The sequence below is a fragment of the Rhinolophus hipposideros genome, assembly GCF_964194185.1.
Source record: "Rhinolophus hipposideros genome assembly, chromosome: 18".
In the NCBI taxonomy this organism is placed as follows: domain Eukaryota; kingdom Metazoa; phylum Chordata; class Mammalia; order Chiroptera; family Rhinolophidae; genus Rhinolophus; species Rhinolophus hipposideros.
This window is the reverse complement of record NC_138064.1, coordinates 17,903,156-17,918,078: the sequence shown is the minus strand read 5'-3', so window position 1 is coordinate 17,918,078 and position 14,923 is coordinate 17,903,156. Positions and strand designations below refer to the sequence as shown.

Below are 14,923 nucleotides of genomic sequence, written 5' to 3'. Positions count from 1 at the left end.
AAAAAGTAAAATGTGGGTTTCAGATCTCTGGTGTGCAAATGGTCATTAACTTTCATTTGACCTTGGGTGTAAAACGAATATTGAATTTATGCACAGGGTACACTCATTATACTCATTTAGTTTCCTCACAGAAAATATGTTCCCAGGAGCTGCAATGCTAGAAGCTGTTTTTTCAGCCCTCAAGTAGAAAACTCAATCCTCCCTTTAATTCCTCTCTCGCATCTCACACCCACTGCTCTGCTCCAAACCTCAGGAAACTGTTTCTCTCAGCTTGGCAACATTAATGAAACACAGGCAATAACAAGTAGGAATCTGAATGATGTAAATCGTTGCCCTGGATCGCACAGGACCAGAAAGGGCCTGGTCCGTGAGCCCTCACCTTTCTGGGGACAGGGAACTTCAGCGCTGGGGTCTTTTTCCCAGTATCCGCTTTTCTAAAACAGGAACAAGATCTCATCAACAGCAATAATGACCTTTGTCTATAGAGCCTTATAAGCATTACATACCATCACAGAAGTGCCCTGCAGCGAGTTTTTGAAAACAAAGGCCTTAAAAATCTTGCATTCTCAAGCACCCTCTCTTGTGGTTATGATTATTCACCTCCTTGGCAAATCTGTTTCATTTACTATCCTGATGGATAGCACCACATTGAAGGATGAAAAAGGAAATCATCTTGTCTTGCTTTCTAATGTTTTTAATTCCAAACAATCCTCAGGGTTAAATGAGTCCAACTACCCATACTTGCTACTCTCAGATCTCTTGCTCTTCAGGAGAAATCAGGGCAAAAGGCTATTTTATTTTATAGTATGTCATCGAATGGTTATTTATCATTTCAACTTAATAGCTCTAATTACAAAAGACAGTGTCGCGGGACTTTTTTTTTTTAAAGGCAATTTTCTTTGTATCCCAGTGGGAGAGTTAGGAAAAATTTACAAAGCATCTGATGCATGCATTTTCAATTGTTCCTGGGTTTTACCAATGGTATTCTTTTCTTGCTTACAAGAATTTTACCTTTTCAAATATCCTCTGCCTTTACACTGCACTGAGACTCACAGTTTCAAGACTCTTATTAAAAGTTTTATGCTATTAAAAAAAAAGGGAGATGCAACCTGTCAACCACTAAACTGACTGCTGTTCAGTAAGAACAGACACTAGTGGAGAAGGGATGTGAATGTACGAAATCTGTTAGCAAGCAGGGACAGAAGAACAGTCTCTGGAAATGTCAGAACAAGGAGTTATTATATCAGCAGAGGAGAGAGACTTTACAAATTTCAACAATCGGCATGGTGTTAGACAAAGCTCTCTTCTAGGGAAAACATCCTAGGTCATCAATCAATCAGGGAAGACCGAGAATGTGGTCGATTATTTTAGGCCCAAACACATGCTACTTCTTTCCTCTTGGTTAACAAATGCTAAATAACCACATTCAGTGGGGTAATAAGACAGTCAGTGTAAGTCTGTGTAGACCATAAAAGGGAGTGATAGCCGCTGGCTCTCAGGACATCCAGGAGGTGGCAAAGAGAAGAAAAGGACGAAAAACAAACTATGTGGAAATAGCAGTTGTGAGAGAACCAGCGACCCATCTTTGGATGATAGGCTGTGAAAGACTTGGGAAAATTTAAGTGGTTGAAAGTATCACTAAAAATTAAGCACAATATCTTAATTACGTAAAATATAGCTAACAGACTTCGGCCATTATAAACTAGTCCTTTTTAGCTCAAACATTCATCATAAGAACTCTCAAAGATTAGATGGGGGGAAAAAGCATTCAAGAGAAGGTACCTATAGCTTTCAGTTTTAAGAGCAATTAAATTATTTCCATAAGAATTATTACAGAAAACTAAAAGGTAGAAGGAATTTGAGATAGCAATAATTGCACTAGCATGTGAGTCCATCTTTGCTGGCCCTTAATTTTATTATTAACATCTACTAAAATCCCATCATATTATAGATTCCTCTATATATGAGCAATGTGTTTACAAAAGGATAAGGGTCAAGTGAAACATGGTGCTACATTAAAAGAAGAATCTGTCAACTAAAAATAAAAACTAAACATTTTACAGGACCATAAAAGTCAGAGCAATTCCATAGGTTTAATGGTTATTTTTTTCTTCTAAATGTGCAAAAGAAAAAGCCTTATTCTCGTTAGAAATAATCAATCTATTTCACTTCCCATCACAAAGTGACATAAGTATCTTTTCTTTGAAATGCTCCTGCCCTGAAGGAGAAGATGTCTTCAATTGTGTCAGACCTCAAAACTCAGACAGAACTGCTTGTCAACATTTGACTTCCCCCAATCTTACACACATACACTTAAGAAGAGGGATTAAAATTTTCTAAGAAGTGTTATTAGTGATCAGTACTTGTTACTAACAGCAGACCTTAAAAGCTGGGAATTTAAACAGAGTACAGGGTGACAAAAGACCCTCACTCGCCTGGTGGGTCCACCATGATTACCACACCCAGGGGTTGCCTACTTGAATGAAGGTGTTACAGAGTTTGATGTATGGAGAACAGTAGTAACCAGGTTGTTTAAATCCCACAACCATTCAAATGCATACTTAAGCTTGAACATAGGTTTCAAAGATGATAACACAAACAAGAGCATCTCTGAGGCCAGGGGAAACAATTTACCTCTAACGTGAAGCATTGACTTCCCCCTTGTCCTTTCTAGCCTATTAAAAAATAACATTTATAAAAAGCCAATATGAAACACAACAGGCAGACCATTTTATACCATTGTTTTAGATTTTAATATCTCAAAGAAATAATAAAATATTTTGGTACACAAATAACACTTTAACCTGAATCCCTGGTTAATTTATCTTAGAGAGAAAAAAAATGCTGCTGTCCACTATTTGAAAAGTTTTTCAGTTTTCACTCTGTTTTTTTCCATTTTCAGGAACAAAAGTGGAAAACGGAGTGTGTTCACAAATCGTATCTTTAACTCTCATAGTCCAGAAAATTACTAACAAGGGAGAGGGCATAGTGTAGTTGGAAAACCTGGGTTTGCATTCTTTTGCAGGCTTTCCAGCCTGAGTGATATCAAGCATAACACTTCCTCTCTAAATTTTGAGATTGAGTCAATACAAACTCCTCTAGTGGTGAATACATGGTGTTCATGTCCCAGCAGCCATTCCCCTTCTGCTGGTTTTCTTTGAGGAGCCAATGCCTGCTTGTTCTAGTCTCGTCCATGTGTCTTGTGTGGGACTGACATGATGCCCCCACCACGTTTCTACTGTTCCAGAAATGGGCATTACATCCTTCCAACGAGGTCTCCACCAAGACTTCTGCTGGGTCTGCGAGGAAAGAGCTGCTCTCTTTCTGCTGAGATTGCTTTTCTCCATAGGGTCTCTGAGCCAATAAATTCCCTTTCCGGGTTCCAGTTTATTTTTCTATCACTTGCACCTAAAAGAGTCCCAAATAAAATATCCCCAGGATTGTGACTCCATTAAGGATAATGAAGGTAATGAGTGAAAGTAGTCATTGTTATAATTAAATGTTAGAGCTGGAAGGAAGGTTACCAGATTCTACACCAATTTCCCTTATGATACAAACTAGAATCACTTTGCTGAGGCCAGAGAGACATTTAATGGCAAAAACAGAGCTTAGAACCCTTTCCTTCTTTTCCAAACATTAATATCCTAGATACTTAGTTTCAAAACACTTAACCAGCCATGGGCTAGGCAGAGACAGTGACATATGAAAACTGACAAAGAGATTTACCAATATGAGATTTCTGGCTTTCCATTTATAGAAGCCATCGTGACTCAAGGTTCATATAATCTAAAGATAATGAGAGTTTAAAAGTGCTTTGGCTGTGGATTCCCTGGAAAGGGGAAGAAACATATCTCCCAAGGTTCTAATCAGCACTAGAATAAGCAACCCAACAAAAAGAAAGATGTGCAAGGATATCTGGGCTGATTTCTAAAAATCTTATGATGCCTTAAATAAAAAGCTATTCACATTCAAGGTTAGCAGTTAGAGGAGAAAACTGTTTAAAGGCACAACCTAATGGCCTCTTAGAAGATTACAATAAAATGGATTTTTTTATTAAGCTAGAGCCTTGAATCATTTATATAATTTATCGATTGGCTGTTACTTTCATTTCTGTTTGTATGGTCAGCTGAAACCAAAAAAAAAATAATAATAACTGTTTCTTTATACTAATTCTTGTTTTAATAACCCTTCGCAGTAAGACATAAATCTGATATGACCACCTGAACCCTAATTAACAGTTTTACTGCAAGATATAAGATATTAGGGTAATCAGTTCCTTCTGTCAAGACACAGATGTGCCAGCTATTATTTTAATACTTTTTTTTTATTAGATGTATACCGGCTTCTTTTTCTCCTTCTTAAAAAAAAAAACCCTCAAAATGGGTTTAAAAACAACAACAAGGACACACAGAAACTGCCACTCTGCTGCTTTAATTAAGGTGATGATTAAAAGTTTTGTGTTTTATTATCTCCTAACTGTATAGTACCAGTAATAAGTTTTCCTTTTTCAGACAACCATTGACTACTCATATTTTTTATTTAAAAACATGTTGTGATTTAAAAACAGCAGGGGCCATATTTGTCCTTGTTTTTCATTGTATCCTCACGCTTTACACCGTACCTGGCATACAATGGGTGCCAGGTTAGAATCTGATAAAGGAATGAATGAATGCAATACCTACAACTCAGCATCTCTTGTACCTTCCCATTGTTATTTTTCATCTATCTCAATGCCCATTCAAGCAATGAGAGTACAGGGTGAAACAGGTAGGTATCTCTACTACTTCCACATATGCCTTTTTTGAATACCATCATATACCACTTGTTGGTTATTTTTGTCCCTAGATTGCTTCATAAATTTGTTTGGGGTGTGGGAGACAAATGTCTTCATTTTTCTCTAAAACAATCTTATTTTCTCATATTACTTTTACTCATATTACTCAGAAAATACTATATTTATTTAAAGTCAGGGACAAAATAACAGGGCCAACTATTAATTCAATGATATCAGTCAACCTTGTATTGCAGAGCCATGATTAATACAATCATATGAGAAAAGAAGGAGTGGTTTGGATTGGTTAGATAAAGATAAAATAGTATGTGTATGACACATACACATGTGTTTTCCCAAACAGAAAATCCAAGATCATTTTAAAACAAGCTATTAGAATTAATTTGAGTTCAGCTTTTTTGCTAGACACTAAATCAAGAGTTCTCATACAGCAAAAAATAAACAAATAGAAAAGATAATAGCCGTGAATATCAACAAACTAATTCTAAAGTTCAAATGGTGAGGGGAAAAAAGTCTAGAATAGCCAAAACAATATTGAAGGAGAACAACAAAGTTGGAGGACTGACACAACCCAATGTCAACACTTAGTATATAGTTACAGTAATCAAGACAGTGTGGCATTGGTGAAAGAATAGACATATAGATCAATGCAACAGAGAGCCTACAAAAGACTTGTACAAATATAGTCAATGGATCCTTGACAAAGAAGCAATGGCAATACAATGGAAGAAAGACAATCTTTTCAACAAATGATGCTGGAACAACTGGACATCCACATGCAAATAAATAAATTAACTAAATTGCCAGAAAGACAGACAAACCTAGACACAGACCTCACACCTTTCACAAAAATTAACTCAGTATGTAAAATGCAAAATTACAAAATTCCTAAAATATAACCTAGGAGAAAAGCTAAATGACCTTGGGAATGGCATGGCTTTTTTCAATACAACACCAAAAGTCTAATTCCGTGAAAAAAAGATAAGTTCAACTTCATTAAAATCAAAAACTTCTGCTCTTCAACAATGTGAAGTGCATGACAAGACAAATCACAGACTGGGAGAAAATATTTGTAAAAGGCATATCTAAAAAAGGATTGTTATCCAAAATATATAAAGAACTCTTAAAACTCAACAATAAAACCACCGACCTAAACAAAACAAAACAAACAAAAAAAATGGAGCAAAGACCTTAACAGAGACTTCACCAAAGAAAATACACAGATGGCAAATAAATAAATGGAAAGAACACTCCACATCATATTTCACCAGGGAAATGCAAATTAAAACAACAATGAGATACCTACACACCTATAAGAATGGCCAAAATCTAGAATATGACAACACCAAATGCTGGCAAAGATATGGAGCAACAGGAACTCTCATTCCTTGTTGGTGGGAATACAAAATGGTACAGCCCCTTTGGCACACGGTTTGGTGGCTTCTTTTACCATACCATCCAGCAATCATACTCCTTGGTATTTACCTAAAAGAGTTGAAAACTTACATCCATACAAAACCCTGCACAGCGATATTCATATAGGTTTTATTCATAATTGCCAAAACTTAGAAGCAACCAAGATGTCCTTAAGTAGGTAAATCGATAAACTGTGGAACATGCAGACAATGGAACATTATTCAGTGCTAAAAAGATAAGCTATTGAGCCATGAAAAGTCATGGTGGAACCTTAACTATATACTACTAAGTGAAAGATGCCAGTCTGAAAAGGCTACAAACTGTATGATTGTAATCGAATGACATTCTAGAAAAGGCAAAACTATGGAGATAGTAATAAAAAGATAAGTGGTTGCCAGGGGTTGGAGGGAAGGAGGAATGAATATGTAGAGCACAAGGGGTTTTTAGGCAGTGGAACTATTCTGTATGATACTGTAATGGGGGATACGTGTCATTATACATTTGTCCAGACCCATAGAATGTACACCACCAACAGTGAACCCTAATATAAACTGTGGACTTTGGGTAATAAGGATGTGTCAGTGTTTACTGACTACAACAAATGTACCATTCTGAGTGAGGCTGGGCATGTGTGGGATCAGAGGATATATGAGAACTCTGTATGCTTTCTGATTAATGTTCCTGTGAACCTAAAACTTTTCTAAAAAGTAAAGTCTATTTAAAAAAAAAGTCATGAAAGACAAAGACTTGAGAAACCGTCACAGGATGAGATGAGGACAGCTATATAAAAGAAGAGAATAGAAAAAATTAATTTCTTCATAAGAGTAACCCAAACCACAACGTATCTAAAAATACATCAAACAAAAAATGTGCAAGATTTTTATAGAGAAATTTTTAAAATAGTATTGAAGATTTGAAAAAATAGAAAGATATCCTAGGTTTGTGGATAGAAAACACTTATCTCCAAAGTGTCAAATTTATCTAATGATCTGTAAATTCGATATATGTTAAAAGAATATAGGGCTTTCATGGAACATAATAAAACTTTAAAGAAAACAAGAAAACTAATTAAGAGACTTGCCTTACCCCCATCCCTCCAAAAATCTTATTTTTAAAGCTTTGGTAATTGAAACAAGATACTACTGGCACAGGGAATAAATAGATCAAAGGAACACAAAAACTAGAAATAAATCCAAGCATATATAAAACTTCATATATGATGAAGTTAGCATCGTATCCAATACACACTCCAGGGTAACTGGCATAAGGAAAACATAAGATTTGGTAAGAAAACGAAATGACAAAGTTACAGAGTGGGAGAAAATATTTGCCAACCACATATCTGACAAAGGACTGGTATCTAGACTATATAAAGAACTCTCAAAAATCAACAGTAAAAAAACAATTCAAGTACAAAAGGGCAAAAGACATGAACAGACATTTCACCAAAGACAACATTCAGATGGCAAATAAGCACATGAAAAGATATTCAATATCATTAGTCATTAGGGAAATGCAAATACAAACTACAATGAGACATCACTACATGCCCATTAGGATGGCTATAATAAAAAATAGTAAAAATACCAAAAGCCGGCAAACATGCAGAGAACCTGGATCACTTCTGCATTGCTACGGAGAATGTAAAATGGCACAGACATTCTGGAAAACAGTTTGGCAGTTTCTTAAAAAAACTAAACACACAACTTCCAAACAACCCAGCAATTGTACTCCTGGGCATAAATGAAGACTTACATTCGCACAAAAACTCGTACGTGGATGTTTGTGCATGTAATTTTATTCATAGTACCAAACCAGAAACAACCAGATGTCCTCCCATGGTGAATGGTTAAATGTACTGGGGTACATTCATATGATGGACTACTATTCAGCAACAAAAAATAATGAACTATTCATTGATGTACACAGCAACTTCCAGAATGACTCTTCAGAGAATTATAGCAGTGAAATAGCCACTCCCAAAAGGTTCCACACTGTATGACTGCATTTATGTAAAAGTTTTGAAATGACAAAATTATAGAAATAGAGAACAGATTAGTAACTGTAGGGGTTAAGGAGGGAGTGGGGTAGGAAGAAAATTGGTGTAGCTGTAAAAGAGCGACATGAGGGAGCCTTGTGGTGATGGAAATACTCTCTATCGGTGTCAGCATCCTGGTTGTGATACTGTGACGAGTTTTATAAGATGCTACCATTAGAGAAACCAGGTGAAGGGAACTGGGGATCTCTACATTAGTTCTTAACTGCATATTATCTCAAAACAAGAGAGCACATATAAGATGATCCCACTTTTATAAAATCTGCACATTACTATACAATAGTATCTATATATGAATAGAGAAATGTCTGGAAACATATACAAGACAAGAGTAATAGTGGTCATCTCTGTTGGTGAGATGATGGGTGATTTTTCAATGTCTTCACATGTTCATGCATTACCAAAGTTTTTTCAATGAGCATGTTATACTATAAAATAAGAAAAAATGAGTAAAGCTATTTTTATTATGAAAAAAGAGAAGTAATACATGCTCATTGTATACTTTTTTTCCCATTGAACATTTTATTACATTAATTCTTCAAAATATCATTTTAAAAGCTGTTCAACATTCTACTACACTGATTTATCAATTTTACCATTTCTCTACTGTGGAAATTTATGGATTGTTTCTAATTTCTTATCGTTAAAAAAAAACACAACAATGCAATAGATTCCTTCTACCTGAATCTTCACATACATTTCTGATTATGCCCTATACCTGGAACTCTAGCCGTGGAGGTATTGGATCATACAGTAAGGGGATATACTGAAAAATTGCTTTTCTGAGAAACTGTACATTTATGTCCCATCATTAGTGTACGTGTGCAAGACCATTTCACTGTCTCTGAGAAGTTGTCAAAGCCGTGTTCGCATTCTAAGCTTCACAGATCAAACAAGTAAGGAAAACATCATACTAACTGCATACAGCCACATCAAGGCACAGTAAAGTTGACTTCGTACCAATCTTGGGCTTTGCACAATCTGATGTGTATGGGTCTTGCTTACTTACTCTTCTTCATGTCCCTTTACTTCCAGAAAGTTCAAACTTCTTAGCCTGATATCCAAAGCCTACCTCTTTTCACCTTGTTCACCAGGCTGCAGCCACTCTCATAATCCATAACCTCATCATATCCATAATCTCACCTCCTTGCAGTTCCTCAAACACATACCGACCTCTGCCCAAATGCCCTTGTCTGGATATCCACAGGGCTCACTACCGCACCCACTTCAGGTCTCTGCTCAAAAGTCCCCTGTCAGAGGCTTTCCCACCCTACTCTGTGAAATTAGCAACCCCCTTCTCCAGCCTTCCTATTTGTAGTTACTCGTCTTGTTTTTCTCCAGCAATGTCACACTATAAGTTTTTGATTATTTCCCCAACTTTTTCTGAAACTTAAAAAAAAAAAATATCCTATCCTCCAAGCCACTGACATCCCAACTTGTACAGACTGTAAGTTTTGTCTCCTGAGGATTACAGGAACCAAGATCAGCTCTAGCACAATTGATTTCTAAGCCCTCCCTCTTACAACCTTTATATTGATCTTTTCTCCATAATGGCCTCCATCTATGCAAATATCCACAATCTAATGCTGGTCACTGAGGAGCCCTATTCACGCTGCCCTCTCTGTACAATACCCTGTGGGTCAAGACTGCTGTTCTTTACATCTTCCTCTCTATAGCATCCAGTCTCTGTGTCCTCTACAGCAGCCAACTCAACAAAGATATACGTACTATAATCAGCTAACACATGCTACAGTGTGTGTGATTCAAAAAGCAACTGAGAGAAAATCAAATTCTAAGAGTTTCTAACTGGGGAGAAAAAAAAAAGATGTAAAATGTATGGTTTGTGTTCCTGAGACACTTGCATTCCATTTATTTCTTCAAATTTTCTCATCTCTTTGAGTCTGTCATAGTCTTTCCGCCTGAAAAGTCTTATTCTAGTTTGACCTTATCCAAGAACCATCTTCCTGTATTTGTCATTCCATTCAGCACTGATCTCCTCCCTCTGAACAGCAAAGGATGCCTTCTTCTGACACTTCTCCTCTCTAAGCAAGTGTTTTTCTACCTCAGTGAGTCTCTATTTCATATTAAATTTCAGCCTCTCCGTCAAAATGTGCTTGAAAGCTCCCCTTTCCTTTCCACAGATCACTTCCACAGATTATCTATCTCCTACAGATATTAGGAATCAGATCCACGCAATCAGTGCTATGTAAAATGCTTGCTTTTACGTATTATTACGCAATTCAATTATTTTTAGAAGAAACTATTTTGAGATTAAAAATCATATCCTTAAAAATAAAACCACCTTTATGTTATTTATTTTCCTCTGTTGTTATATAGGTAATGCAATGTGTTTGCTTTCTTTTATTGTATACTTAAAACTTTTTCATGGTTGCAATTAACTAGAAACATTTTAAATTTCATTTTTTCCCTTGAAATATGAAATAAATTAAAACAAAGCAGTGAAAATGTAAAGAATCATATATAACATCCTGTGCTATTTTGATTCTCAGGCCCCAGGAAAGACTACTCACCAGACTTCTTTGCCTTCAAAGCAATAACAGCTGCGAGCTCTCTCTGAACCTGATAAAATAATAAATAAATAAATAAATAAATAAATAAATAAATAAATAAATAAATAAAATTAGAATAAGTAAAATGTAGCTATCAAAAGTGGTACTTCATTTATTTATACAATGGAGTATTACGCAGCCATAAAGAAGAAAGAAATCTTATCATTTGCAGCAACATGGATGGATCTAGAGAACATTATGTTAAGTGAAATAAGTCAGAAAGAGAAAGACAAGTACCATATGATCTCACTTATATATGGAATCTAAAGAAAAGACTATGTGAGTGAACTAATCAGAAACAGTTTTGGGGACACAAAGAAAAAACTGAGAGTTGTTAGATGGGTGTTGGTGGGGGAGGTTGGGGATAAGGGGAAAGGTGAAGGGATTTGGAAGGAGCTGGTAACCACAAGATGGCCTCAGGGTTTTTTTGAAAATTAATTTGGGGAAGGTATTCAATAATGTTGTAAAGATTTTGTTGGGTATCCGATGGACATGCGTCCTGTTTGGGAGACCACCTCAGGGATACTGTGGATACCTGATCATGGCATTGTACACCAGAAGCTAAACATTAATGAATGCCAACTATAATTTTATATATATAATGTGATGGTTCAGTGTGAGGTCGGAGGGATAGTGGATGGGGGGAGGGGGGTTCACAGTGTGAGGGATATAAATGATGAACGTCTAAGTATTACCTTGTCTTGTACACCTGAAACTAATGAATAAAAAAAAAAAAGTGGTACTTCATTTTTACATATGTGACCCAAATTAAGAGCTATTGCAGTTAAAGCTAAGTTTGCTCCTACATTTTGGGTTTTTGTTTGTTTTTAATAATGTGGAAAACCCTCTGCATAGGAATTTTAGGCTAAAAATTTGGAAGAATTATGTTGACTGACTTTAAAAAGAAATCACAGTTGCCAAAATGTATGTATTATAAAACATTGGTATTTTTGCCATGGTGATGGGAAGAACCTCAAAAATATGATTATAAAACATTCAGAAACAATGTAAATAAATTATTAAAATGAGCATGATAACTTGGCGAAGATATTAAATGTTATTTATCACTCAAAGATTGTTTATACAGAAAATCTAGAACAATTAAGATAGGTAACCATGGTTTCACTGGACCTTTGTTCAGACACAATGAATGCTCACTTTTAAGTCTGAAAGCAGTTTGGGAAATACACCACATGAAAGCAAATGCTATCAACTCATAGGGTAGGTGGAATGGGAATACACAAGACAGCCTTTAAAACCCTAAGTGCCGTAAACCCCCACATGTTGGTCCAGATTTTTCCTTGGTCACTCTCGCTCAACCCCGCACACACTTTGAATGCATACATCCTTTCCTAAAAGCCTTCCCAAAGAGGAACATAAAACAGAGACAAAAAAGATAACCTCAGGGACTTCCAAAGTTAACATTAAAAAAAGAAAAGATAATGAAGATAATCTTTGGGAAATCTCTTTTTGATAGCAATAAACATTCCATAACGAGCAAGTTCATTCCTCTTCAGGAACAATCTTTTAAGCTTAGAAGTGTGTGTGTGTGTGTGTGTGTGTGTGTGTGTGTGTGTGTGTGTGTGTTGCGGTGCTTGGAGGTGGTGGTGGTGAATTTGGAGGGGTCCCACTAATGAGATTTTAAAGGGAGAATATGGAAGTTCGAGGTTAAAGAAGATTTGCTATTGAAATTAATGTAATTTATATTCATTTACTTGAAAGTGAAAGGAGCACTACATGGGACCCTACTTTGGATCGCTTTCAAAGCAGCCAGGGCATCATCTCCCGGAAGAAGTCAGCTTTCCTGGCACTGCATTACTGCCATGCTTTCCCTGGCTGGCTAGTTTGAATGCCATTCAAAAGGACCACCCTCTTGAGTCAGTTGATTCTTTGATACCTCCAGAAAACTACACAGTGATGAGAAGACAGTCCCTCTCCAACCTTGGAAGTCTGAGCTCTGAGAATGCTCATGGCAGGAAAATGTGCAGTTAAAGGACATATGGGGCAAAAAGAGGGCTGGGGGAGATAGAAGTGATGAATGACCACAGGAAAACCTTTACAAATATTGCTCTGGTTAGTCAAGTTAAAAGAACAAAATATAACATCAATTATTGCATAGTTCTTGTATTTGAAATTATTTATTACAGTATAATAGTAAGGTTTATTAATAGTATTACCATCCCTTTTCAGCGTCGTCTTCCTTCACAGTGTCACAGATATTTGGGAGTGGGGCCAAGATACAGACTATAAATAGTCACTGAGAGCTTGTCAAAAGCCGCCTGATTTTATGACCTCACCCGGAAGATCCCACCATGGCTCAGAGACAGAAAGAAAGAGAGATGGAAAGTGATACATGAGGTGGGCCACTTAATTTCCTGACAGAGTATCAAAAACAATCTTCTCTCTACCTTTCTTTTCCAGTTTTCCATGCCTGAAATTCTCTTCATGAGATCTTCAGCTTTTCTTTCTCTAATTAGAAATAAGGCTCAAAATATAGCTCAGAAAAGGAAAGTACTATATTCCTACCATTGAATAACAGTACATCTTGCAAAGATTTGGTGAGGAAAGAAAGGGAGGAATGGGATGAGCAAGCAATCAACAGAGCATTTGAGGGAAGCTGGGAAGGAGATGATAGATGGTAATGTGAAAGAACTGCACCCTTTAATTGAGAAGAAACCTAAACTTTTTTAGTTAACATAAAGCAAATGAGATTACTCTACTGTACACACTAAATCCCCTGAATGCCTGCACTCAGGGAGAATGTCAGAGTGTTTTGTGCATGGTGGGGTATAGAATGGCTTTCACTGCCCCAGGATGGAAACGGTTTATTACAAAACCCTAAAGGTTGTTGGTGTTTCTTCCTACAAAACACAAACCACAAAGTGCTAATCAAGCAAAAACACAAATTAGCTAAGATCCCATTATATGCTCCTATAGCATCTTCACAGCACTTTTTTTAAAAAAAAAAAACATACTGGCAATCATTTAATCATTTTCCATTGTCTGACTAATGCCTGTCTTCTGGATGGAAGCTCCACTGAGGCAGGAACCTGCTTGTCTTTTTATGGTATTACCTAGGGCAATCAACACTCATTCATTGACCCACAGGAGATAGGTACATAGGCAACCTTAAAAGAACATAGAAAGGATTTAGGAGAGAGAAAAAGCTGTCTGACGGAGGGCAATGAAAACTCAAAAAAAAAAGGCATTCCCTACTAATAAACTACTCCCAGCAAGAATCTTCAGAACATATCAGGACTGAAGGCCTTCTTTGCAAATAATTGTTAGGTTTATAGTGAAAAATAAACCTTTGAGCTACTGCAGAGAGACTAGAATTTTCTTTAAGTACCAATAAGGGGCCTGTTGGCATCAAAAAAGAAATACCATACTCCAGAATCCGTCCAGCCTTTAAGATGGGTGTAACATTAGGATACGTTTACAATCCATTATTCGGTTCTAAAATATAAAAGCTCTGATAAAAAACGAAAGTTTTTGTTTGACTGACATCCAGGCCCACATTCTGGCAACTTCCTGAGAGACTCTGAGCAAAAACCATCCAGCTGTAAGATGCTCCTGAATTCCTGACATTCAGCAACCGTTTGAGATAATGTGTGTTGTTTTAAACCATTATGTGGGGGTAGTTTGTTATGCTGAAAAGTCTTTTATAGGACGATGATTATTCTTGTATTTTAACTATCAGTGTTGTCGGTGAACCTTAGTTTCTCTCACCACGACTGAAATGGAACACTCTTCTCAGATCAGGCTGGAGAAATGTACACATGTAGTGTTGACTGAACAAGAACATTGACTAGATAGTCTGTCACCAAAAGGGTTTATTCAGGAAAAGGAAAAAGAACTGCAGCAGCCTGAGAACAGTACAGATCAGAGGAGCATGTGCACATTCTGCCGTGTGCCAAGATGGCGGATACATATATTTAGGGCAGGAAAACAGAACCATAGAGTTTTACGAAAAAGGAAGTTAAGACCATCGAGTTCAAGGAGCCCAGCTTCGCCCACAGACCTCCCAGCCGGATTAGTTTCCTTAAAGTCCCATTCATCTTTATCAAGAGCCAAGAGCCATGTTCTGAT

The 14,923-nt window shown here is 36.7% G+C and overlaps 1 protein-coding gene across 4 annotated transcripts in view; it reads right to left on the bottom strand.

Moving 5' to 3' along the window:
• Window positions 1-14,923, bottom strand: part of RAPGEF5 (Rap guanine nucleotide exchange factor 5) — a 207,182-nt gene that overhangs the window by 119,782 nt on the left and 72,477 nt on the right. For all 4 annotated transcript variants that reach the window (XM_081080277.1, XM_081080278.1, XM_081080279.1 and 1 more), the window contains one exon: window positions 10,796-10,844. In XM_081080277.1, the coding sequence (XP_080936403.1) occupies window positions 10,796-10,844 (49 nt within the window). The remainder of the gene's footprint in view (window positions 1-10,795; window positions 10,845-14,923) is intronic.